General features: G+C 53.6%; 1 protein-coding gene across 1 annotated transcript; it reads right to left on the reverse strand.

Annotated features, from left to right (window-relative positions):
- Positions 1-440: 440 nt before the first annotated feature.
- On the reverse strand, positions 441-26,579 carry PPM1F (protein phosphatase, Mg2+/Mn2+ dependent 1F). The gene is made up of 8 exons (XM_039868454.1): positions 26,428-26,579; positions 20,255-20,502; positions 15,030-15,172; positions 10,496-10,698; positions 9,697-9,885; positions 7,812-7,955; positions 5,918-6,011; positions 441-4,547 (listed from the first exon to the last, which is right to left on the reverse strand). Exons 2-8 carry the CDS (start codon positions 20,449-20,451, stop codon positions 4,168-4,170), a joined length of 1,350 nt encoding a protein of 449 aa, XP_039724388.1. The 5' UTR covers positions 20,452-20,502; positions 26,428-26,579; the 3' UTR covers positions 441-4,167.
- Positions 26,580-27,052: the final 473 nt, after the last annotated feature.

The following is a 27,052-nucleotide window of genomic DNA, read 5'->3' on the forward strand; positions in this document are numbered from 1 at the left end:
GCATTTTGTGGCCATGGCTCAGCAGCTTCTGCATGGAGGCATTTTTGATGTCTCTATTCCCTTGAGGTCTGAGTTTAGCCAGGAGCACAAGGAACGGCCCCCTGGCTGAGTGTTGTACGGGAAGGGAGGAGTAGGAGGAGACCTACTCCTTGATGGCCTAAGGACACTAAGGACTCCTGCGGGCTCCCCAGGGGCCTCCCTACTATCCCATGACCCCTGCAAAGGCTCACAGCTGCTGGTGTGGGTGGGCTGGGAGCACAAGAATGAGAACCAGGCCAGGCAGGCTGGTTTGGAGGGGCAAAATCCCTCCAAAATTTGGCTGCTCTTCTTGCAAAGATATTTGCAGATGACCCCCCTGTACCCCAGCAGTTTCCAGCCACCCTGGACATCAGGGGAACCGGGAGCTCAGAGGTGAGAAAAAGCAGGACTCAGGACTTGAGACAGGTTTCAAAACTCAGGATTTATTGACACTTGAGCATAAAGGCCCTGGGAGGAGAACGCCTTTCTGGCCTTTCACCCTAGGACTTGTCCCTACAGACATGGAAAAACAGCCATCCTGTCTTGGAACAAGACCCCCCATCACAGAACATCACTCCCAGGAACCCCACTGAGAAGTACACAGATAAACCCTTGGCAAGGCCAGCACGGCATGTGAATGGCAAGCTTGGCAAATTTGGCAAAGCTGTGGAGCCTTGGAAAAGTGCAAGCCCCTGGGGCTGCTCCCTTTGGACAACGGCCAGAATCAAATCAAAAGAGCTTATTTTACACAGACCCACCTGGTTTCAGTTTAGCTGGGACGGGGGCCAGGCTTATGAGCTGTCAGAACTGTGCCCTTGGCCCCAGGAATACTGCTGAAGTAGCTGGGGAAGGAGTGAGGCCAGGGACTACGTGCTGGCCTGGGGAGGGTGGAAGGGGACAGGACTGCTGCCAAAGGCAGGGCTGGTCCAAAGCTGACCCAGGACCTCAGAGAGCCTGTGCTCCTCTCTGGGGCCCACCCCTATTGCTCTCTCCCCAAAACACAGCCATTTCCTAGTCCTGGATGCTGAGGATGGGCTGTGTCAGGAGCCCATGCATTCATTCACCTCCAGGATTTCAGCGGGTTGGGATCTGGACTAACCACCCCAGCTGTGCCAGCCCCTCTTCCAGTGGCTGCCTGCGCCTCTCCCACCCCTGCTGGCTGGGTATCAGCCCTACCTGTAAAAGCAGGGTTGGATTTCTCCAGCTTTTGTATTCCATATAAGGCGCTAGCATTAGTAGCTTGATTCTTTTCCAACCCACTTAATTTTAAGAATAGACACTAATAATACTTAATCACCCCTCCCCGTTGGTGGTGCGGGATGAGCCCGCAGCACTGGTAGCATCACCCCAGGACGTGGCTGGGTTTGCCCCAAGTGACCTCTGCACCTCCAGATTTCCAGAAGCTACTACACAGACTCAGTGCAACCCTGTGCCCTACAAAGTGGAAAATGAGGCACAGGGAGGGATGACAACTTACTCAGCTCACTAATGAGCTAGTGGCAGACCTGGGACTCGAGAAGGAGACTGAGGTGTCCAGACCAGCGTCCCAGCTAGGGGCCCTGTTGGGACTGTGGCCTGAAGAGGACATGGACCAGAATGCTGGGAGGCTGAAGACTGCCCAAGGCTCTCAGTGCAGCCAAGTCAGGATGGAAGAGACTGACTCTGTGCCTTGGTGCTTACACAGGCCGGACCCAGTGCAGCAGGAGAACAAAGGTTCCCTCAGCTGCCAGGGTCACCAGATAGCAAAGGCCTCTGCTGTGGAGGGGGAGGGGGCTTTGACCTTGGCTAGGGGTGGGGGAGATGCCAAGACAAACCTGGAGAGATATCCTGGTGGAGCCTTGGGCCGGGGCATGAATCAGGTCACCAAGTGGTGTGATCCAGACTCCACAAGGTGAAGCTCCTCTCTTGGTAGCAATCAACAGAATAAGATTAGCAAAGAAAAGAGAAAAACAGAAGCCTGTTGCTCCCTCCCTCCACTAAGGTCATGCCCATGGTAGAGAAGGGCGGGGCCGATGAGAAGGGCCTCTGGCCCCCAGAAGGCAGCAGGGCCTTGAAGTGAAATGGGGTAACACCTGGACGTGTTGGCTGCCAAACATTCTCTAAATTACAGTGACCATGTTTAAGATGCTTTTTATCATGAGGTCTTGAGAAAGGCATTGACCACATGGCCTCAGCATCTTCATCCTGCTGTGGGAGTGGGGTTAATGTGGAGCCTACAAGTGGTGGCCCATGGTTCCCTCCCTTCCTGCTGGACAGCCCACCAGCCTCAGGAGAGGTGGATTTTACCAGCCACTCCTTTCCCGGGGCTCCTCTCAGTGCCACTGGGATCAGGGGGCTCCCTGTGCAGGCTTTCCTGGGGCCCTGCTATTGTGGGTGGACTCTGAATGTCTCCATAGGACCTCCTGGCCTCAGGGACCTTGCACTAAGCTTCCTCCCACTGCCCAGCCCCACACCCCCAGACATTATCCTGCAGCCACTCCCTTCTCAGACCTGCCAGCCTCTGCCTACAGCAACATTGCCCACCACTGCGAGCCCCGGGGCTCCTACCAGAGACCTGACCTACCCCAGGGCTTAACTTCTACCTAGAGCCCTTGTCTAGCCAACTCCACATGGGATTTTTATCTGCCCCACTTGATAAGAGCAAATGAAGTCACCTGAGCTTCACCTTCCCGGGGCAGGAGGGGACACAAGCTCTTTCACAAGCTTTCAGGCTAGGGGCAGAACGAGGCATCAGAGGCCGCCAGCCATGGGCAGAAAGAGGGGCTGCAGCCCAGTGGGTGGGAGAGACTCCCCGTCGCATCCCCGCTGCCTCCAAACAGACCCACAAGCTACACTGGGCTTGCCAGAGCCTCTTATGTGTTTCCCAATGAAACCAATTCAACTACCAACACACAAGACATTCTGGAACATTCTAAACAGCAGCAAGGACCTGTCTGCTCACAGAGCTTGGGCCCTCGCCCTGGGGTCCAGCCAGATACCAAGCAGCAGGGTCAAGGTGGGTGGCAAGGCGGCAGGTGCCACAGTCACCCTGAGCTCCGAGAGCCCTGAGGTCGGGCCGCACAGCACAGTCCATGCTCTCAGGGGCCACTCTGCTAACTGTCAGCAGCGCATCACAAAGAGACAAAAAATACTCTTCTAGGAAGAATCATAGCCGGAGTCATGCCACTGCAACAAAATAAATCTTGCTTTTGTGAAAACTTAAACATGCCTATTAGAACCCATTATATGCCTGGCTGATCTAGCCTTCTCTAAAGCTGTGTAAGGCACTTGAATGGCTTATTAACACTACCTGAAAAGGTTTTTGTTTCAATCTTAAGGAAAAAAAACTTAGTAATACTGCAAAAGAAGTTTCCCATTAAAAAAAAAATCAATACTTAAGTTTTCTAAGAAATAAAATAAATGCTAAGCTCTGCTTAAGTTATATGACACAACAGGTCACCTTGGCACTGACAGAACAAAGACAAAACCTGAAATACTGCTTCTGAATTAGACTTTTCCCTGGGAAAAAAAAAAGACCACAAACAAAAGACAAGCGTGGTGCCTCTGAGCTTCCTCTCCCTGGGTACTTGGGGGACAAGGGTCCAGGGAGGCCAGGGCCACACATGTCACAGCTGCCATGAAGCAGGCAGGTGACCTCTGCGGGCCAGATCTCAGATTCTCTCTCCTCTATGGGAAGTGGACTCAGCCAGCCAGGCCCCTTGAGGCACATCTGTGGCTAAGAGCCCTCCCAGATGTGGCCTGTGAGGAATAGATGAGAAACCTGTGCTGGGTGCCCAGGACGTGCCTGCAAATGCCGTGGCTCCTAAGTCTGTCCTGCTGCCCCATGCACATGGCCACCATCTTTGGTCTGGCTGTAGCCAGTGCCCGTGGGAGCAAGAGCCAGTCCAGTTTCCAAGTCATCTTCTCTTTGGTGAGGCTTCCTTCAGAGCACCCAGCTATCCGAACTGCCTGTTACAGGCAAAGTGTGGCACCCACTGCCCAATGTAGTTCTGCAGCCACCAGGGTGGGCTGACGTAAGCAGCACAAGGCGCTCAGGGGTCCCAGGGGAAAGTGCTGCTCGGGCTGCACCTGCCTGCCCACCGCTGCCTGTCAGGTCCTAAGGCATCTGAAGGGGAGGGTCGCAGGGTGGGGGCCGGGGGCCTAGACCTCCTAGCTTCTCCGTGGAGTTTGGTTCATTGGCTCTGAGAGGTCAGAGGGCAAGCCTCGGCTTCTCTCATCTACTGGGGAGTCCCCTGCTCCCTGGGCCCCACTCTCCAGCAGCTGTTGGGGATCCCTGAGGAAGACTACCATGACTGTGATGTTGTCATGGGAGCCTCGCTCCCGGGCTGCAGCCACCAGCAACTCGGCGACGTGCAGCCCACTGCCCTGCTGCCTGACCAGGTGGCTCTGGACAAGGCCAGCCACTTCCTGGTGGGGGACAACATCGAAGAAACCATCACAGGCCAGCAGCAGGTAGTCCTCGGAGCCGGTCAGCTCCCGGGAGGCTGAGTCTGCCTCCCCAGACACGTAGGGCTTCTGGAAGACATCCCCTGGGCACAGGAAAGAAGTGTCTGGTGTTAGAGGATCGTTCTGTCTGCTGTTCTGTCCCGTCCCATCCCATCAGGCCCAGGCTCACTGAGGCCACCCCCCTCCAACACCTGTGCTCACAGGCGAGGACACAGTGTAAAAAGATAACTTCACATGGAGGGTGAGGTGACAGGTTCATTCTGGTGTTCTTGAGGACAGAATCAAAATCTAGCAGGGCCAGAGCTCAGCTCCACAAAGTCGTTTTCTTATTCCCTGTGGAGCAGGGCCCAGAGTGAGCGGCCCAGGACACTGCATGGGCTGTGGCCCTAGGCCTGGCCCTCCTGGGCTCCTGATGGCTCCCCTTGGACACCTGAGAGGCACTCAACTAAGCGTGTCCAAATGCTCACTTTTTCTCTATCACGCCCGCTCTCCCAGTCTCCCTATCATGGAAACCGGCGCCATAATCCCCAGGTCCTTATGCCCAAACCTGGGGGTCCCCTCTAATTCTCTCGCACGTCCCACATCCAATCTGTTAGCGAGTCCTATTTGCTTTACCTTCAAAATGCAGCTAGAACCCACCTCCCCTTCTTGTTTCCACAGCTCACACCTCACCCAGAACCCACAGAGCTTCCAGCTGGTCCCCCTTCTTCTGCGTTTACCCTGACAGCCACTTCTCCACGAGGCGTGAACTAGACCACGTCATCTATTACCCAGAAACACCCAGAGCTCCTCACTCCTTGGGAGGGAGCCTGGCCCCCTGGCCTCCATGCCCTGGGGTGTCCAGAGACAGAACAGCAGAGACCACAAGGAGAAGGGCTATAAGGAAGGCAGCACGTTTGGCGAGAGGGACAGATGTTTCAGGAGGCTGGAGGGACTGATGCCCCTGCAGGAAGTGAGCGATTTCTAAGTACTTGGAGGGGAGGTGTGGCTGCTGAGCCCCAGACTGAGGCTTGGGATGCTGAGAAAATAGGACAGGGTGTGGGGAGTGTGTCGGGGGGTGGCTTTTACTTCAGATTTTAAGACAGAACAACAATCATCAACACGACGGGGTAGGGGGAAATAAACTTCACGTATGGAATATTTAAAAATTATCTTCCAGGTAGCCAAGCGTTTCCTACTTTTTTGAGGAAGTGTTTCAACAATTAGATAATGACATAACTTAAACTGAAATTATTTGTGTGAGATGGAAGTTTCTCAGGCGTCTGTGGCTGTACTCTCTAAAGTCCCCAGTCCCTCCACAGTCTGACTGATAACACAACCCTACAGACCACAGGTACCTTTTCAGCACATGATACTGCTGTTCCCAACAGCCGAGTGAGCCTGTGGGCCTTGAGGGGTCCAGAGGCCTTGGCCTTGGGCAGCCTTTCTTTCTTGCCCTACCCACCACCCTTACCTATGGCTCTGGAGACAGCTAGGGTCCCGTTGACTCTCCAGCAGTCCATATGAGACACGAAGCCACCCAGCGCTTCAATGCGCTCCTTCTCGTCCTGTGGGAAACAGCCAGAGTAGGGGCCTGGGCACACTGGTGGGGCAGGGTGACCAGTGCTGCCACTTGGGTAGAGACAAGCTGGTTTCTGAGACAACACTGGGAGCCACAGTTCTTGAATGATGCTTAAATGAGGCATCGGTAACGGAGCGAGAAATTATTTATAATTTCCTAATTGTATTTCATTTGCAAGAAGGGCTAAATAGGTTATGGTGCAAATACAGACAGGTTGCCTACAGCCACCAACCAACAGCCAGTCCCTGAGTAGCATCTCAGGATCAGGGAGATGCTCACGAGGCAGCAGAAAGAGCACAAGCCCTAGACAGATGGCAGGACCCTCAGCTGCCTCACATTTCACACAAGACACTGTCCCTTCCTTCTAAGCTGCTGCTGGGACAATGAGACCAAGCGAGTGCTACATGTGGCCACCTGGCAGGACTGGATGAAACCTGAATCAGGCCTTGGATGAGCCCTGTGCCCCTGCGTCCTCGTTCTTTTCCTCCACCCAGGAACCACCCGGCTCCCCAGAGGACTGTGGTGCTCCAGGCCTGAGAGGACAGGACAGAGGCCCAGTCCAGCCATGAGTCCTAAAAATCTCTTTGGTCCTATACATTCCCCTGAAGGAGAGGTTTCCAGCCACGAGTCCACTGCCTGAAGGGTGACAACAACAGCCCTGCTATTTCACAGATGATGAGCCTGAGGCTTAGCAGGGGTGGAGCCAGGACGCTGTCATTCTTGGCTGTTATGCCATCAGTGCCTGATACTTTCTGCCGTGTTTTCTAGAAGCCACAAAAGCAGGCAGTTCCAAACAATTACATAAAACCAACACTTCCACATGGAAAAGCCCATAAAGACAAAAGAGAATTTGCAAATCACAGGGAGCCAAGCTTCCTAACAGTATATAAGATGCCTATAGACTGATAAGAAAAATAGCAACAGCTTAGGAGAAAAATGGGCAAAGGACAGGATTGGAGTGTTCTCAGGAAGGGGGACAAATGAGCTTTAGCTTTTGAAAAGATGCTCAAGCTTGCTCTGTAAGAGAAATGCGAATTGAACCAAGGCCTTCTCACCTCTCAGAGGGCAGGGCCCCCGCATGACCTGAGGGGACAGTTTGGCAAAGCTATGCACCCTGACCAGCTTTCGCACTTCTAGGAGTGTGCCCCAGTGTTTCAACGATACCTGACCCTGAACAATGAAATGCCGAACTAAGTTATTTATTGCTATCTTGTTTTTAGTGCCAAAAAGACTGAAAAGATCTCAGCGGAGAGACAGGAATAATGGAACTCCATTAGCCCTGCAGGAGATAGACTGGACGCTTCTGTGAGATGTGGTCCAGGGAGGAATGTCATCCTCCTGTCCAGGTCAGTACCCCGAGGATCAGACAGGCGAGTGACCTCAGGGTCCCAACGTAGCCTCCACCCAATGAAGCCCCAAGCCTGCTTCCTCCGGGCCCAGTGTCACCTCCTCCATGCAGCCCTCCTCCCCCACAGCCCAGGTGTTCGGCTGCTCCTTGCTGTGGGCAGGACAGGACCCTGAATGTTGACCCCATTTACTGAATTTACTTGGGACCTCTGGCTGTTAATATCCCAAACATTAGGGGACTCTCTAGCCACTTGAGTCAGGCAAGGGAGCCCCCTCTGTGGAGGAGCACCAGAAGTTTCCTGGAAGATGGTCCAAGGCCCCTATTACTTCCTAATTTGCCCCACCAACCCCGGCCAGGACTCTCTGACCATCCGCTTCCCTGATGGGCCCAGCATGATTGGGCCTGGGATGTCCCCTGTGGGTAGAGGGAGCCCCTTACCTGTCGCTCAGGTTTGTGAGGCTCCATCAGCTTCACCACCTGCCCCTGCTGCACCAGGATGACCTGGGAGTCCCCGAGCCAGGCGATGTGCAGCGTCTTTCCCGCGATGAGTGCGCATACACCTGTGCTGCCACTCTGCAGCCGCTGCAGGGAGAGAAGACCGTGAGGGTGAGGGTGAGGGTGAGGGTGGGCGCCTGCCCCACAGGCACACACGATCCAGACTGAACAACTGCTGGCAAAGCGCTCAGCCAGAAAAAGGAACGGACTGCTGATGCACATCAGGCCCTGTGAATGTCACAGGATTATGCTACGTGGAAAGAGAGCACGTCCTGTGTGAGCCCATTTATATGAAACTGGAAAACGCACACGCAATCGTCTGTTGTGTCAGAAAGCAGACAAGTGGTTGTCTGGGAGGCAGGTGGGCAGGAGGACGGGACGACAGGGCAGAAGAAACTTCTGGGGGTGATGAATATGTCTGTTGTTGTAAGAGTTTCACAGGTGTAGACATGTCCAAACCTATCAAACAGTACACTTTAAATATGTGCAATTAATTATGTGTCAGTTATATCTCAATAAAGCTGTTTAAAAATAATACCAAACTAAACACCTGCCCCAGAGAATCGTTTCTCGTCTCTGAGAGGCAGCCCTGAGCTTGGAGACCTTTTTTATCTCCTCGGGGTGACAGTGGCCAGGAGGGCTGAAGCATGTCAGCTTTTCACTGGTTCCCACCTTATAGTTTTAGATGCTGTATGGTTTCCTGTTAAGTCCAGCATTGCTGATTTGCGTTGAGTGCTCAGAGCGTCTGATGACAGTGTAGCCCTCACCCCAAGTCTCCTCACCAGCCATGTTGCCTGGTGCATGTCTTTTACTCTCTGAGCCTCAGTTTCCCAATGTATAAAATGGACACAAACTTAGTATCTAGCCCGCAGGGCTGTGGGAGGACCCACTGAAGAGAACACAGGTGAAGTTCAGTGGAGGAAGGTTCTTGCGGGGGGCGAGGGGTACATTCATCCTTCTTTCAGGAACAGATGCCTCCTCCCTCTGTGGCTCTGACTCCCAGTGAACACCAGCACCTGCTGAGACCCTGCCCAGGAGAGCAAGGGCAAATGGGGCTGTGTACTGATCATGAGTTTTCTTTTCTGTATTTATGATGTTTTGACAAATTGGGGGCCTTGCTAATCCTAGAAAGAATGCCCCTCCCTCTCCCCCAGGGCCAGTTAATTCCTAAAGAGAGCAAACATCTCCCCTACGAGCACCTTTCATGCACAAGCTAGCTGGTCAGGAGCCCATGTTCTTGACCATCTCCAGTGCTCCCCCTGGACTGGATGGCTGGGGATCACCCCTGTAGCTCAGAGCCCATAGAGGTGATTCTCACCATCCAATCCTAAATTTGCTGTGACTTGCTGGTCCTGCCTCACCCGCGCCTTCCTGTGGAGGCCACAGTGAACGCTCTGGCCATGGCTTCCTCTCTCCCTCTGCCTCCTGAGGGACCTGGTGCTTCCCTGTGTGGCTCTGCTTGGGAACTATAAGTAATAAACTCCTTTTTCAGGGCGGCTGTCTCTGCATCTGTCATCCTACCATGCTTGACTAAAACAAAACCCTGGGCACATCTTAACACAGTCTGCCCCCTCCTGTGAGGCCTGCACACCCTCTGCTACAGGGCAGGTCCATGCTGCTGCAGGACCAGGCATGCTGGATCAGGGGCGAGTTTTATGCTGCTTCCATTTAAATGAGAAACAAGCCCCCTTTGTAAGAATGAAATGACATGACTGCCAGCAGCCTTTAGTGAAGACCTTCTGATACTACCAACCACTTCAATTTCTATCCTTCTGCTAATGGTTCCTGGCCCCCAAACTGCACGGGAGGCCTGTGTGCAGGTTCTCACCTCTCGCTTGGCTTTCCAGAGGAACATCTCATCGGTGCGCCGGAAGGCTTCTCTTAGGGCTCCCGCGGGGTCTGTGGGCAGCTCTGGCTGGCGGGCAGTGTTGGCGTGTACGTGCACAGCGGCATACCTCGCAGCGTCCACACCTCCATGACCGTCGAACACGGCAAAGTAGGCGCGGTCCACAGCGTCCTGGTGGGGAATGCAGTGGGGGTCACCGCCCTGCTGGTCTCATGCCTGACAGAGGCTGTGAACCGGCCAGAGGCTCTTGTCTGTGGGTGGAGCCCGGGGGCTGACTAGAAGGGTCAGGAAGGGTCTGGAAGATTCAGCATGGCCTTCCCCATCAGACGACCTTCTGTTTCACCTTCTTTACTGAGTTGCTGGAGTCAGAAGATGAGGAAGATGTATCAGGTGGCTCCCAGTACTTGAGACAGAGCAGGGCTCAGCAGTCATGACTCCGGCTGAACGTGGTGCCCGGGGCCTCTGCTTACTACAGACTTGGGGAAACCATCCCTTGCCCCAGTCCCTCAGCTGGAAGAGGAGGCGGCTAGTGGCTGCCCTGGTCTAGAAACACAAGGACAATGAGTTGGGCCTCCTAAACCTCTGGGAAGGAAGTGCTTTGAGAGCTGTCCAGCACCTCGGCCTTCAGACAGCAGCTATAGGCATCACCCCTATTTTGGCTCTGGCTGAAAGCTCTGCTTGGCACCCAGGGTAACCCCCACCATTTGTGCAAGCCCTCCTAGACTGTCCTGATTGGGGACACTGGCTTCATGCCCCGGGAACGGGGAGGTGGAGCACTCACGGACAAGCCGAAGAGCTGGTTGAAGGTGGGAAGGCACACGTGCCGGTCCTCCATCTTGCGGCGAGTGTTCCGGATGGCGTGGATGGAGACCAGCCACTGCCGCTGTGGCACTCGGGCAGCCAAGGGCACCTGCTTCTGCCACTGGCTGCACACTTCCCAGAGCTGGTTAAAGAAGCTCCGCGCCAGGCCCTTGGCATCCAGCACTGCTGGGCAAGATCGAGGGCTGTTAGGGAAGCACCAATGCCAGCCAGCTGACGCTCCGCTCACTCTCCCTGTCCCCACTTCCTGTGGCCTCTGCAGCTCTCCAGACGGTCCCATCACAGGCCTGCACAGGCGCCATCAGCCCGTCACTCCCCGGGGCACACCGGCCTAATAAACTATGTGTGACAGGCTGTGTCATCAGCTTGAGAAATGTCCAGTTTGGCAATATGAACCAGGGACCTCCACTCACGGCAGCCCACCCCAAAGAAAGCTGGAAATGTAAAGATGATTTGAGGACAAACTACAGAATCACTTATAATTATGCAGTAATTAGAAATAATACATATCCATAATACAGTAAATTATGGTCTATTCTCTTGATGAAGAATTAAGCTGCTATTAAAATCATTTTCGGAACTTAACATGTAACTGTCATATAGCCTGGCAACTGCATCCCCAGGCATAGGAATTCAGACTACGTTCATATAAAAACCTGTGCCAGAATGCTCACGGTAGCTTAATCTGTAATAGACGAAAACCAGAATTGGCCCAGACATCCTTCAACACACAAACAGTTAAACAAACATGGGTACATTGTGCCATAAACATCACTTAGCAAGAGAAAGGAAGTATCTACTGACACGTGCAGAAATCTGGTGAATCTCCAGGGAATTACGCTGAGTGGAAAAAGCTAATCTCCAAAAGTTACATGCTGTGTGATTCCATTTATGTGCATTCTTGAAATGACAAAATTATAGAAATAGAGATTAGTGGTTGTCAGGGGTTGGGGGTGGTGCTGGAGTGGCCATACAGAGGAACATGAGGGAACCTTGTGGGATGAAATGGTTCTGTATCTTGGCTATGTCAGGATCTTGGTTGTGATATTTCACTATAGTTTCGTAAGGGAATTGGTTTAAAAATGCCCGGGATTCTGATGTGTTATAATAACTGTATGTGAGGCTATGGTTCTCTCAAAATAGAGTTTAATTAAGAAAACTAAAGGGTAAAACAGAAATGATCTTTTACAGAGTTGGCAAGCACGTGAAACACTTATGTCATGATATTAAGGAAAAACACTGATATTAAAAAAAAAAATGTCATGAAAAAAGGAGGATGGAAATTCCACATATGGTTTAATCAGGAGTACATGATAAAGCTTTCAACCACCTGGACCCAGGAAATAAAAGGCAGGGAAGGCATGAAACCACAATGTCAGCAGTGGGTGTTTACAGGTGGTGGTTTATAGGTGATGTTTTTTTCTCAAGTATACTTTTTTAGTGCTTTCCTAATTTTCTATTATAAGTGTTAGTCCCAGGTGATGGTTTTAAAATACATCCATAAATTCTTTGATACTTCTCCTTTCAAGGGCGGGAGCTCAATTCCCTCCCTTGTCTGTGCAACTTAGTAGCCTTAGTAACCTGCTTCTGATAAACAGAATAAAATGGAAGTGACCATGAGTGGCTTCAGACACTAGGTCCTAAGAGGTGCTGTGGCTTCTACCTTATGTGCTCTCTGTCTTTCTCACTGTCTCTGTCTCTCCCTCTGAATCACTGGCTCTGAGGGATGCCAGTTACCATGCCATGAAGATGCTCAAGCAGCCTGGGGAGAGTCCACATGGTGTGGAACTGAGGCCTCTTGCCAACAGCCATGCGATTGAACCATCTTGGAAGTGGAGCCTCTGCCCCCCTGGCCTTTGTCTGACCTCATGAGAGACCCTGGGCCAGAACCGCCAGCTCAGCTGCTCCCAAATTCCAGACTCACAGAAACTGTGGGATAATAAATGTTTACTGTTTTAAGCCACTAAAATTCAGGGCAATTTACTATGCAGCAATAGGTAATACCACCCAACAACATGGATTTTAAAAGAAAAACTGAAAACCTACCTAAACCTGGCTCTAAAGAAAAGATTAATGAAGAACTGGTCCCAAGGAAACCTCTGAGGCTGCACCTCAGAGACTCAGTTCATTTCGATGCACAAACCCCTCCCGGGACCCCTGCTGGCCCAGGTGCAGAAGGCAGGTACAGGCTGGTCACCTAAGAGTGGGGCCCCAGGGCAAGTAACTGGAAACAGAACAGACTCAGAAGTGTCAGAGGCCACACTCGAAGGGCTTGGGGAGTTGGAGAAGGAAGAGCTCCTTTGTCTGTAAGCACAAGTGGCCCTGGAAAGACACGTCCGAGGGCATTCACGCATCAAGGTGGGGTGTCTAGAATTGGCTGCTGCTATCACATCCAGGATTCAGTGGCCCTTCAGACATTTGGCAAGAACTGGGTTTTATCTGGCCTGAAACACCCAGGGAAGCACATGGCACCATTTACTCTCTTGCCTTAAGAGAGTATTGTTTTTGTCAATGTGTTTAAACTTGAATCTCGGCTCCAGCAAAGGGCAATTACCAGTGAGAATAAGCTGTGGGAGGATCACCTGGCCCACACACTCTTGATACAACTCATATGACACGCCTGCTTTCCTGGCACCCACGGAAACTGCTCACTGGTCGGGGAGCTGCCGAGTGGCATAGAGGTCTTAGTCACATCTCTGCCCTTGGGCAGTGATTCTCATAACACCAACCGATGGCCCTTACTACGCTCCACTCCCATGACAGGGGCGAGCTGAACCAGGCTGGGAGCCCGGGCCTGCACGGAGGACAGGGGCAGGCTGCGACTTTCTCTTGCCTGGGTCTTTCCCTTCTCAGCAGGGAGCCAAGTGGAGGGCTCTGCCACTGTCATTTGCTGCACTGCTTCTTCCCGCCAGCAGGTGGCGCCAATCTCCTGTTGGGAAGGCAGGCCAGGTGGGGCTAGTGGGCACTTCCTTGGCAGGGCTGCCAGCGTGTGGGTTTTGCAGAGGACGATGGCTGCCTGTCACTGAGCCCCTGTTTCCTGCACCTCCCAGGCTTTGGGGACATGAGGCTGTGTTGGGATGGAACGCAGGCAGGGAACTGGGGAAAAGGGCAGGGGCCGGGAACCTCCTACAAGGAGAGGCTGCATGTTTTTCTTCTCTTCTCCCCACCTGTTTCTCACTTTACCCTCAATGCTTGCACTAATGCTGAGACAGTCAGATAAAACAGGCATACCTCATTTATTATGTTTTGATTTATTGTGCTTGACAGATGTGTTTTCTTACAAACCGAAGGCAAGACTCCTCCCAGCCGCTCCCCCACCCCCTGCAAAAAGATTACCACTTGCTTTACTGGGTGGCCTGGAACCAAACCTACAATACTCTGAGGTATGCCTGTAATTAAGGGACATGAGGGAGGTGTTAGGGAACACTAAGGTGGAAATGATATGTAATATATAAATGAACTAAATCAACAAATTGTACACCTTTAACTTACACAATATCACGTCAATTATATCTCAATTAAAAAATAAGAATAAAGTAATGTAGTCAGAAAGAAAATCGCAAAGGCAGGAGAATCTGCTGAGGCTCCCAGGACCCATTCTGCCCTCTGCATCCTGACTGACCTGCAGCCCCGCCTGTGGCCTGGGGAGCACCTTTCACCAGAGAACATGGAGCGAATGAGCGCCAGCTGCCGGCCTGGGCCCACTGCACACTCTGCCATGGGCCACGGCCGAGAGGCTGTTGCTCACTGTAGCTCTGGGATGATACGAACCGACGCTTGGGTGAAATATGAGAGAAAGGAATTACTAGGAAAGTGAAAGGAAGACATACAAAATAAGAGACCTGCCTTTTTAGGGTGAGGCTCACTCCCTGTTTCTGGGTTTCTCTGGTGGCACAGCTTGGGACCACTCTGCTGTCCCAGGAGCATATTGCGTGCCCAAGCTCTCATGGACACTACTGAGTCTCCACCTGACGGGGTCGGGTCAGCCCAGGCCAAGGGCTGAGCTCTCGCATTTTCTACCAGCTGGACATCAAGGCCACCTCTGGGAACTCATCCCATATCACTCTCCCAACTCCCACTTCACTACAGGGTGATGTCACCATGGGGTGATGTCAGTTGAGGCAGAAGAGCAAGAGTGAGGCTGAGAGCACCTTGGTGTCCTACCGTGTAAAATGAAATGCACGCTATTCATTCCCTGGCTGTTCTGAAGCCCAGTGGGCAGCTGCTGTGCTCCCCCTGCTGCCTTCCTGCTGCGAGCGCTTTCTCCGCATCCTGGTCCTGCCACCCTGTCAAGAGCATGTGCGCCCGGCACTGCCCCTTCGCAGCCATCAGCCACATGCTGCCATAACCATCCTTCCACCAGCAAAATGGGAAAGGAGGTGGAGGCCAGGTGAGCCCTGCCTTCTCCCACACTGGCGCTCCCTAGCAACCTGTCCCTTGTCTGGCTGCCAAGTCTGTCACCTACTAAGTCTGGGGCCCAGAGAGGGAGAACTCACGGGTCACGGGGGTCTTCTCCTCCTCTTCCTCGTTGTCCTCCACCTCCTGCCTGGGCAGCTTCCTGAACTCAGAAAGGTCTGTCTGCAGCAGCTGGGAAACTGCTTCATGAGCCAGAGATGAAGCAAGTGGTGGCAGAGCGTTCCTGGGACAGGAACAAGAAATGAATTGGGGACAGCTCCTCAGCAGAAGCGCCTTGCACCTGCCCAAACCCTCCAGAGGGAGACTTCAGGCCCCCTTCCACCTAGGCAGGCCTGTCTGGAGGTAGTGATGACTGCTCACACCCTAACATGGGGCCATGATGAGTGAGGTCCTTGAGGAGCTGGCCTCTGGTCCTTGAGGAGCTGGACAAATGTCTACACAACGACATTTACTGGGGCCTACACTGCACCAGACGTGGGCTGGGGCTGGTGGGGAGGGGGTGTCACAGGTATGTGAGCTATGGCCAGACAAGCTGCCAAGTGCCCAGTCTGATGACAGCACCTGGTCACCAACACTGGCTGGGGACCCCTGGGTGTTGGGGAGTCTTATGGGTTGAATTGTGTCCTCTACAAATTCATATGTTGAAGTTCTAACCTCCAATGCTTCAGATGTGACCTTATTTGAAAATAGAGTGGTTGCAGATTTAATTAGTTAAAAATTGGTCACTCTGGAGTAGGTTGGTCCCCTAATCCAATAACACTGGTGTCCTTATTGAAAGGGGGAATTCAGACACAGACACACACAGAAGGAACGAGTGATGAGTGATGACAGATGAAGGCAGAGGCTGGAGTAATGAGCCTATAAGCTAAAGACACCAGCAACCACCAGAGGGAAGCAGCCCTTCTGATACCTTAATCTCAGACTGCCAGCTTCCAGAGCTCTGAGACAATACATTTCTGTTGTTTAAGGCACCCAGCCTGTCACAGCCCCCTCAAGAAACAAATCTAGGGAGCAAAGGACCCCTAGGCTACATCTGGAAGGCTGGGCTGTGCAGGGCCAATGGGGACTCTGGTCTATTGGGACAGCTGATATAAAGGGATGCTGGGCGGAGGGTGGCAAGTGTCAGGGCAATGGGGAGCCATGCCCCTGGTGTATTCTGAAGAGGGATGTGACATGATGGGATCAGTCTCTCTCTGGCTTCACCATGGAGAGTGGACAAAAGGTTACATGCTGTGGGGAGGCCAAAGCCTGGAGGTGGACAGGAGGGGACAGAGAAGGTGCTGGGCAGGGGACTGAATGGTCCACGGTGAGTCTCAGGTTCTGCTTAGGTCTAAAGGCCTGGGGCCAATGGGTGTGTGGTCTGGATTGAAGATGGGGCCTAGAATGAATGGGGGTGGGGCCTACAGCCCAGGGGTCAGCAGTGATGGAAGAAGTGAGATGACTGCAGAAGTGGCCGCACAGGGCCGGGGAGGAACAATTCCAGGAAGTGAGATTCGAAGGTCATAGCTGCCCAGAACAGAGCTGGGGTCGGCATAGGCAGGAGTAGGAAAGCAAATGGAGCGAGGGAACAGGAACTTTGAAGGCAGGAGAAGAGGGAGGGAACAGGAACTTTGAAGGCAGGAGAAGAGGGGTGAAGGGTAGCTCCCAAGAAGTCCTGGGGATGGAGAAAGTGAGGCCAGGGGGAAGAACTAGTGGAAATTCTGCCACACATGCATTTTGCCATGGGCTCCCAGGCCTGCCTGCCCAGTCCCCAGCCTTGGGGCCGGCTCCTGTACCATGTCCCTGGGAAGCCCTCCCTGGCTCCCCCAGACATAGGGGTCACCCCTCTTGGTGCCCCTACAGCTTCTAGGATGCATTCTGACCCCATAATCTGCCTTCCCACCAGTGGGAGATCCCCTCGCAGTATTCATCCACATGTGATTTTCCCTGAAGGCGGGCACCAAGGCCCAGGGCCGGCAAGTCTGTGCTTCTCTGCTGGGCTGACACATTCGGCTTCACCCTGAGGGAAAGTACCTCCCACCAGCCTGGCGGATGATGGGTCACGGCCCTTTGGGGCTGAGCATTTGTGGTATGTCGATAGACGGATCTTAGGAATCTACTAGGATGAATGAGAGGGTGACTCAGGGGAGAAGCCTCTGGACCTGCCTTTGAAAAACAACCAGCCAAGACATGAGAAATGAGTTCCTCTGTCATTTGGGGATATCCTGCCAACTGCTGAGTTTTCCTTTGTCACAGCAGGGAGAAGGGGCGCCTGTTCTCCTTAATCCCAGTGGTGAGGTTGCGCTGTGGTTTCCTGCAGGCCCTCTGAAACCCTGCTGCTGAGGCCACTGAGGGCAGGAAGGCAGCTTCCGGCTGCAGGGACCCACACAATGCCTGGCTGTGGGCCACAGGCATGCTTCCTGGACGCCCTTCCCGCCTCGCCCAGGGTTCCCACCTGACACACCCTCAAGGTACTCAGGACCTGCATCATTGGGGCTCCTAACATGACCAGAAGACGCTGCAATGAATGAGAAAAGGTGTGTGTATAAGACACAGGGACCCGAGAAACACTCCAGTCCCATCCACCTCAGGGCTTTCCGAGGAGTTTCCAGTTAAGTAGCAGAGATGAAAATACACATAAAAACATAGCGTAAGGTGTACACTGCTTGGGGACCATAGATGTGACACGGAACTGCTAACAACAAGGAGGAAGACAGGACATAAATCATCATACCCTTGAACTCAGCGATCTGACTTCTGGACGGCCTCGTAAAAGGTACCATTTATAATCTGACAAAACTCCATGGACCAATATGCTCTGCACCCCTTACACCCGAGAGCCCTCAAGCTTGAGCTCCAGGGATGTGCACCCACCTGGTGGGAACCTGCGTGGGGCGCTTTCAACAGTCAGTTATGGTGCAGACAACGTGTGAACAACTGCGTCTACATAGAAAAGAACTACTAAAAAAGGATAAAAATAACTAAAAATAGGTCCATTAAGATGGCTGGAAAATGTAAAACTTTAAACACATTACATTTTAAAGTGCTTTAAGGTGGGTTCATGGCAGTGGGCGGGGCTGAGGTGGCTGGCGGGAAGCTCTGCAGAGGCCTGCATTGCCCCCTCCAGCCTCAGGCCAGGGGGCTATGAACCCTGGCCTCTCCTATCACTAATGGTCTCAGGCTTGCTCTGTCATCCTGCTAATTAAGGTGGGGTGCCCAATTAACAGCTGAGCCAGGGCCTTGCAGAGCTCCGCTCCACCTCAAACAAGTCCTGCTTTTCCCTACTTTAGCTTGAGACACCTGCCCTCCCCCATAAAACTCCCCCATAAAACTCCTCCCCCAAGGCCCTGCGCCCCACAGATTCTTCCAACTGACCCCTGACTTCTCCAGCTCAGGTTCCCCTAGGCAGGAAGGCAGTCACCTACTCCTACCTGGCCACCCTCCTCTCTACCACCTCCTCCCACTTCCACTGCTGTGAAGCAAAACCAGCCCCACTGTCCTGGAGCCTTCCCCCAACCTGGGGACTGACCCTCAAGCTGGTGCCCCTCACAGACCCCAAGCTGTGGCTTGTCCCTCCTCTGATGCTGTGCCGCTTGCCCAGAGGCCTGATTAACCTGGGGCTCTGCTGTCACCCAGGCCAGCTTTCCCACCTCGGTCCCCAGCTCTTCCTCTCTGTCCCATGGATACATCATCCTTTGCATGGCAGTGTGCTGGGGGTCCTTTTGCTTTTCTTAAGCCCTGGGCGGCAGGGGTGCCAACCTTCCTGGGCCTGCCTTTCCTCTCATAGTCCCTGAGCCCCCACAGAAGCCCAGTGGCTGCTGGGAGGATGGACCCGGCAACGTCGTGCCCCTCAACTTCCTTTCTCCCCTGAGTGTGGCCTCTATACCTGGCCAGTTCTCTCTCCTCCCATCCTTCGTGCTCTAGGTTAAGGGAGGCAGAACTCTGAGAGCCCTCCCTCATCCTCTCCTCCTGCACCCCTCAGCACCCATCCAGCATCCCTGACATGGCATCATCAGGCCACAGGCCCACTCTGCCCCACCTGTCTCTAAAATATTTCCTCAAAGCCAAACAAACCCCCTCTACACATGCCACACCCTGAGAGACACAGACACTAGGCATTTCCTCCCGAGCGCTGTGGGGCCATGGGGGATGCTGGGGTGGACATGGCCCTGGAGCAGGCCCACAACCAGCAGCCTTTGTGCTCAGTGACACAGGCTCCCACACTGCAGCTGCGCATGCAAGAGTCGGTGACTCTGCTGGGGCCTCGGGGTTCTTCCAAGCAGGCCCTCGGTGGATATGTGGGAATGGAGCTGACCTACTGCAAAGGAAGCACACTGAGACCAGGGCTGTCTGATTTTAGGGGTGATGCAGTGACTAAGAACCATGGGCGTGGCCCCAGCCCACATGCTATGAGCCTCCTCAGGTGGGCTACTGGCAGGCACAAACTTTCTATCTCCCTCAAAACCTGCTAAGTTGGTTGTGTCCCCTCTCTGTGCCTCCACTTCTTCATCTGTGAAACAAGGAAAGTACCATCACCTCTTAGGTCGTGGTGGCCAGGGGCAGTGGCGGGGACAGCACGGCCTGCATACTAGGCACGTAGCCAGGCTCTGCCCTGGCCCAGCGTTGAGGCCTTGGCCAGTCTCCTAACCCCTTGGCTTCTGCCTCCCATGTGTGAAACGAGACAGAAATGGGACCTTCTGCTAAGCGCCTATCATAGGTTGAATTATGTTCCTCCAAAAGATACGTTGAAGTCCTAACCTGTAGTGGCTCAGAATGTGACCTTATTTGGTATAAAATGAATTCATAGTGTAACAGGGTGGGACCCATATCCAATAGGACCGGCATCCTTACAAGAGAAGAGACACAGAGGGAAGAAACGCCACGTGAAGAAAGACAACGGGAGATGTGAAGAAAAACAGTGGGAGGACGCCATGTGACAAGGAAGGCCAGATTGGAGGGGTGCGTCTCCAGGCCCAGGCACACTAAGGACTGCTGACGATACCAGAAGCTGAGAGAAGGGCCTGGAACAGATTCTCCTCGACAGCCTTTGTCTGAGAGCACGGCCCTGCTGACACATTGATCTCCGACTTCCAGCCTCCAGAGCTGAGACAATACAATTCTGTTGCCCTAAGCCACCCAGCCTGTGGTGCTTTGTTACAGCTACCCTGGGAAACAAACAGCACTGTCACAGGGATTCATGCAGGGAATATAACCAGCACAGGGCAGGATGTGTTAAGGGTCGCCAGAGTCAAGGTTGGAATGTAGCCCATGCCGTGCCCCTTACTTCCGTCCCATGCTGTCCCCTCTCAGTGGGTGTATGGCCTACCTGCTGCTCAGGAAGCCCATCGCCAGCTCGATCAGCTCGCCCTCTACTTCCTCTTGGCTCAGCACTGTCCCTGGGACCTTCCACGGCAAAGGGCTCTCCGGGTTCAGCGGGGCTGGGAAGTCGTGGAGGAGGGCATCCAGGAAGCCGGGGGTCTCCTCTGCCATCTGGCTGCTCTGCTGTGGGGCTCTAGAGGCCATGCCCAGAGCATCCCGGGGGGCCTGCTGCCGGGGCTCCAGTCAGGCTTCACTCTGGAGAGAGACGTGAGGGTTAGCAAAAACATAGGGCGCTCAGTGCCCTTCTCTGGGGTCACTGCACCCTCGCCCTGCAGTGCTAAGTGTCCAGTGCCCTGCTCTCTCCTGCACCTCCAAGCTTCACACGGCAGGTGCTGAACCAAGCCTAGGGCTCAAGGCAGATGGACAGGATCGCCTGGCCTAATACACAGTTTGTTGTTCAGGGGGCCCCTGAATTGGGAGGGACAACCCTGATGTCTCAATGCAGGTCTGAGAGGGGACACAAAGGAGCCTAGAGAAGCCACTTCAAGAGACAGAGCCGGGGCAGTTGCTGCACAGATGTCCTGAAGGAGAAGGAAGGCATGTGCCTGGCAGAGATGGTTGGAGTGGCCAGAAGCAGGCAGGAGAGGGACCCCAGGACCAGGCCACTGGGGTAGGTAAATGTGGCAGGTGACCTGGGACCTGGGCAGCTAGGAGGTGAGGAAGTGATGCCACCAGGTCTGTGAGCCTTGAAGTGGTACCCAGAGGGGAGAAGGGACACCTATTGGGGGAAGGAAGAGAAGGGCCTGGACGGGACAGCACCAGGGCCCACATGCAGTGCCCTGGGCTGTTTGGAGACTGACCAGAGGGGGAGCGGGAAGGTCTCCCTAGAGGCTGTGGGGCGCCCCAGGGTGTGGGCAGGAGGGAAGAGAGGGTTAACCCAGGACAGAGGCATCTGAAACATAGTCAAGCCTCTCCGACAGGAGTCCAGGGCCTCCTAAGGCCTGACTGGAGGAGAGGCGCTGTGGACGCACAGGTCACCAACCCTACTGCCCAGCATTGAGGGCTCTTCCTCCCTACAACCTTAGGGAGGTGGAGGGCTTAGTAGCTGCCAGGCCCTGTGCATTACCCGAAACACCCCTGGGAGCCATGATGAGCCCCCATTTCGCAGATGGGAACATTGAGGACTGGAGAAGGGCAGTCCTTTGCCTGAAAATGGACTTTGGAGGGACTTTGGAGCCCAAGCTTGTCATCTCCTTTTCTTTACCCAACTCCTCTTACGCCTGGAAAGTGTCACTCACCCCCCATCCTATAACCCAAGGTGGGCCTCCGGCTCCTCTCCCGTAGCTCAGGACCACTGAGGTACTGCCAGCCCACCCTCTCTGCCTCACACCCATCCCCTTTTCCCCAGCCTGCTCACCTCTTCTGTTCATGTACTAGTGAAGGCCCCATCTATCAGACACCTTGATGGCCCCAAGGGCCCACTGGGCTCCGGCCTCCCACTCATAGCCCTCCAGACCCAAACGGTCCCATAGCAACTTCCTTCTATCACCCTAAGAGTTAGCCTCTGCCCCCACCCTCCCCCAATCCCATTCGGGGGCTGTAGCCCTGCCCTCTCCAGGCCCCACTTTCTACACACACACCTGAGTATGTCACCTCCCCACCACCTGCTCAGCACCAGCCCCTTGTTCTTGCCCCTTTCTCTCTTACTCTCCATAGCATCCGGGCTGGGAAACCTTCTTCGGGAATGAATCCCACAAGCTTATCCCCCAGGGAAATAGACAGTGTTCCTTGATGGTAACAAATTGACTTGAGAGTCCAAACAGCACCCCAAGTTCTAGGAAGAGAATCTGGGGAGCAGTTCATAGTCCATCTCCTTCCCGAAGCCTTCCAGGTTCTGACGAGTGAATGGAGAAGGCAGGAGCACAGGAATCATCAGTCTTAGAATATTTACAGGCCACATCTGCAAATTTTACCAAAAGGCAGCTGTGGGCAGGGGTTCGAAGCTGGAGGATGAAGGCAGCTCACAGCCCACTGAAGAACACAGCTGGGGGAAGAGCTGTCTTTATCAAGAACTAACTTAGTACAAGACCTCTGGAAGAATAAGAAAACAGGAAAATAGAAGGCGATACGGAGGTAGAGGGGAGAGGGAGAGTTAAATGTCTAATCAGCAAAGGATTCAGAGGGCAAAGGGCAAATGGTGGTCAATTAGAAAAAGAAAACACACAAAACCACGCTCTTCTTCCAGAGGCAGGAATTGAAAGTTAATTTTTAAAGTAGACATGCAGAAATAATCTGGAAACGGGGTCGGTCCCTTGTGATGGTAGGTTACGGAACAGACTTAGTTCGTTGTTATCTTTTCATTTACTCATCACTAGAAGTAAACACCATGCGGCTCCGGTTACAAAGGCAAACAGGTAAACAAGTCAAGAATGTAAAATAAAGAAGGGAGACCAGAATGTGAGCAGGATGGACAACTGCACTCTAACCACCAGGGTGAGACTGTGAAATGGGGTGATCAGGAAAGGCTGGGAACCCCATGGGGGTGGTGAGGATCAGCTGGGGCAGAGGCCAGCCAGGCCACACCAGCTCCTGAAGATACAAGAATCAAGCCAATGAAAACAACAAGACAGTGAGAATTTCCCAGCAGGCCTGGACACCCTTGAGCAGAGAAAGAGGCCTCCTCTGCTTTCCCCTCCTCTGCATTCAAACGCTCAGGCCCCCTGTTGCTTACAGGAGAGAAATGTGAGTAATGCAGAGCTGCCCCAAGCAACGGTGGGCGGCCTCGGGGTTGGGGAATGCTGAGCCCAGAAACAGATACTCCTACAGGCATTGAAATCTCGGCCTCATGTACATGAGTGGTTAGGATCCGATGAGAGAACAGTGTACTCCCTGAACGCCCCAGAATATATAGGAGGGTCCCAGTTTGAGAACCCTGGCCAGAGTTCAAGGTCCTTCACTTTCAACATCAATTGCTAATGGTGGCGCTATTGGACATTTTGGAATGCAGGAGCCTTCTTCTTGCCTCCCGGCCTTGGGGTGCTATTTCCTGTGCCTGGGGTCTGTTTCCCTGGGGGTTGGGGGATCCTCCTCTCTGCACTGCAGACCCAGTCTCTGCTATGCCCCTGCTCACCAAGCAGTGGTCATGTGCCCTATGCCCACTGGCCCAAGCCCAGGGTCTGGCAGCCTGCAACGTACGCTGAGGGGGTCTGGGGGGTGAGGCAGCACAGGTGTGACAGCGCTCTTGCACAGGCTCAGCTTGCATCCTGGGGTGTGGGCTGGCTTACTCTCAGGGCCCGTGCCAGCCGCCCTCCTTCGCTAGACCAGCCAGTGGCCCAGAGCCACCCTGTGTGCTGAGGACCAGCTGGGCTTGTTTCTGCATTACCTAGAGGAGGCGAGGGGTGAGGAGAGGAACCATGTCATGGCTTCCGTTCTCTGAGGCCTAGCTAGTTTATGACATACGAGTAATTTCCTTCCCTGCCCTTCCTTTTTTCAACAAACTCCCAACTCTGTGATGGAGCCACACGGATATGAGCAAGACAATCCTTACTCTCAGAAGCCTGGGCCTAGAGATAAAGGTACAAAGACTGAGGGAGGAAGGAATCCTAACGCAAAGAGGGGCCCAGAGGCGGCCCTGGGAGTGTCAGGAGGGACAGGTGGCAATGCTGTGGCCCTGAGCTCTCACAGGGCTGACTGAGGTGTCTCAGAAGCAATGTGGTGGCCAGCAGGCGGGCAGCAGGACCCAGGGAGTGTGAGATGAGGTGGAGCTGAGCCTAATGCAGGGGTGTACTGACTGGTGATGCTGGTGAAGGGCTTAAGAGGGACTTATGCATGAGTCTGTGCAAATAACCAAGGACCTGAGGGACAGTGGGCCCCAGCCCCCCTCGCTACCTGACTTGACCAGTCCGGCTAAACGTGGCCTCCACATCCTCTTGGCTCCTGGAATGAGCTGCTCATCAGCAGGCAGCCAAAGTGGCAGGAAAGATGGTGCTGCCAGCTAACATGCACCAGAGGCCCATGGGTGCCATCACCACTCTGAGCACTCTTCCTGGATCACCTCTTTTCACCTCCCCAAAACCTGTTGTTATCCTCACTTTACAGAGGGGGACTGCAGCATAAGGGCCAAGTAATTTGCCCACTGTCCCTCAGTGAGGTTCATGTCTGGCTCCTGTGATGGAAACCCGCTCACCCTGCATGAGTCACTAACCCTGGATTCCTCCTCTCTGTGCCCCCTGCCCTGGCACAGCCCCTCATCTCCGTGCCCTTGTGCCTTGCTTATGGCATTCCATTTTGCCTTGAAACCTCTCTGATCCAAGCTCTGCTAAAATTGTCACAGCTTTGGGGTCCAGCTCTCGGCCTTCCACGGCTCTAGAGCACTTTTACTGATACCTGATTGGTAAAAAGTCCATTTTATTCCATTTAAAATATTTATGTTCCTCTAGTTTACCAGTTTTGACTCATAAGCTCAACTAACGCATATTTGTACAACTGCATTTTTCTAAGTCTGGACAAAATACTTGTTGAGTCCTGCTCACTTCAGATTCTGGGTGAAGAAAAAAAATAGCAATCTTTAGAAAAGGAAACTGTGTCATTATTACAAAAGTATTATATTAATTTTTTTTCCTACAAATGGAGAATCTTAGTTATTTGTGAATAAGCACTGGAAAGAGTTTGTAAATCCATCCAGTTCTCTTTCTACATATGTATTTTTTTCTTTTAAAAAATGTATGGTAAAATATATGTAACATACAATTTATCATTCCACCCATTTTTAAGTGTACAGTTCTCTGGCATTAAGCACAGTCATATTGTTGTACAATCACCAGTTTTTGCAGGCTTGACTTTCTCACTAGATTATAAGTTCCCTGAGGTCAGGGAGCCTATCCCTGTCCTCACGGGTATAACACGGGCCTTTGTGCAAGGCAGCTGGCAACTGTGATGGCAGAGGGAAGGGGCCAGCTTCCTCCCACCACCTGGACTGGACCTTGAATGAGGAAGCTAAGACACTCTGTGGAGCACACTGGACAGCAGAGAAAGGTTTTAAAGACAGGGTTGGCTTTAGGTGATATCTCAAAGGAATTCTGCAAATGCACTTGTGTGGAAGTTTTCAGCTTTCAAAGTGGTATTCCTTTTGTTTACCTCTCACTACTACGTGCTACTAGGTCACACTGCAGATGAAGAACTAGGCTTGGGGACAGTAAGCAACCTGCCTAACGTCACAAAGGTAGGAAATGGCAAAGCCGGAGTCAAACAGGATCTTGGGATGCTTTTGTCAGTTCTACCTCAGTTGCAGGACAAAAAGAGTGAAATCTGACAACAGGCTGGATATGAACATAAAGGCCAGAAGTGAGCTGGAGATGACCTCAGAGTGCAGATTTCAGAGTCTATCTCCCACCGTGGGAGCATAGCTCAGCCCACAGAACTTGCCCCAGGGAATGCCATGAGGGCATGTCACCTAGGACATATGTCCGGCTGGGTGGAAAGCTTCAAGGGAGGAGTCCATCACCAGCCACCAGGCCCCACTATGTGCTAGGCCCTGCTTTAAAATCCCTACACTCAAGGTGCCATTTCTCTCTATTCCACAGAGGTTAAGGGTCTTGCCTGAGGTCGCACAGCTCAATCAAGCAAGTGGTGTAGCCCATGGCCTTCCTGCCTGAGGTTCTATCTCATATATGTCCTGCTAAAGCTGCTGTAGCCCAAGCACTTGCTTTAAAACTCTCACCTTAAGTATTCTTCAGGGTGGAAGCAGGCCATGGGGTGGGGGCACTCGGGCAGTCCTGCAAAGGCGCAGTGGCTGGTGGGGTAGGGGTCAGGCAGTGGGCCCTGCCAGATGCCGCTGGGGATGGGATGGGGAGGGGCCAAACCTGGAGCAAATGGGGGCCCGTCACCCCTCAGTACCCTATTCCACTTCACAGAACCCTCGGTCCGCATCTGGCCTTGGCCGGGCCACACCCCCGCCGGGCCAACGGCCCCCTAGCTCTACACCCATGGCTCTCCAGCCCCCCAAATCCCAGTATCAGGTTCCTCATGTCCCTAGGTTCTCTCCCCGTTATTCGGCTCCCACTCGGCCCCCGAACCCCTTGAGTAGCCGCACCTCGGCCTCCCTGCCTCCTCAGCCCACATATTACACCCTCTCCGGATCCTCAGCGCCCCGTTTCACCCCTGCACACTTTGGGCCTTCACCTGAGCTTCACCCCGGCGCCGTCCGTTCTCCGGTCCCGCTGCTCGGGCTTCCTCACCACCAGGTCCCGGAGGGCCTCACCTGCCACTCTGCCGCTTGGCTCGGGGTGAGCGGCTCCTGGCCGGCCCCGCCCACTTCCCGTCCCCAGCCTCCGCGGGCTCCGCGCAGGCGCAGCCGGGCTCCCGTCGGGTGCGGTCGGGCTTCTGTTGCCCCCTGGCGGCCTCCCGACTGGTGACTGAGACTCTTTCAGGTGGCGAAGAGAGCTGCGCTTAACCTGGAGGGTCACGGCTCACACGCGGCCTTCATCCTGGGTCTGGAGCCGCTCACCCGCGACTCGCTTCATTTCTCAGCCTCGGGTGGGTGGGTAGATGGGGGAAAGCAATCCCCCATCTAGCAGCGCCCAGAAATTAAGCAACTTGTGCAGTCAACTGTTAAATGGCAGAGCAGGGATGCACACCCAGAATGCCAAGGTCTCACCACCCATCAGGCAAGGAGGCACAGTGCCAGGGCCACCATACTTTTAGGGACTATATACTTACACAAATTTATTAATAGTTGTGAGTCCCCAAGGTCTCAATGGACTAAATTCAAGGTGTCAGCAGGTGTGTTCCTTTCTGGGGCCTCTAG

This window comes from Pteropus medius, unplaced genomic scaffold (genome assembly GCF_902729225.1).
Source record: "Pteropus medius unplaced genomic scaffold, Ma_sr-lr_union100, whole genome shotgun sequence".
Taxonomy (NCBI): domain Eukaryota; kingdom Metazoa; phylum Chordata; class Mammalia; order Chiroptera; family Pteropodidae; genus Pteropus; species Pteropus medius.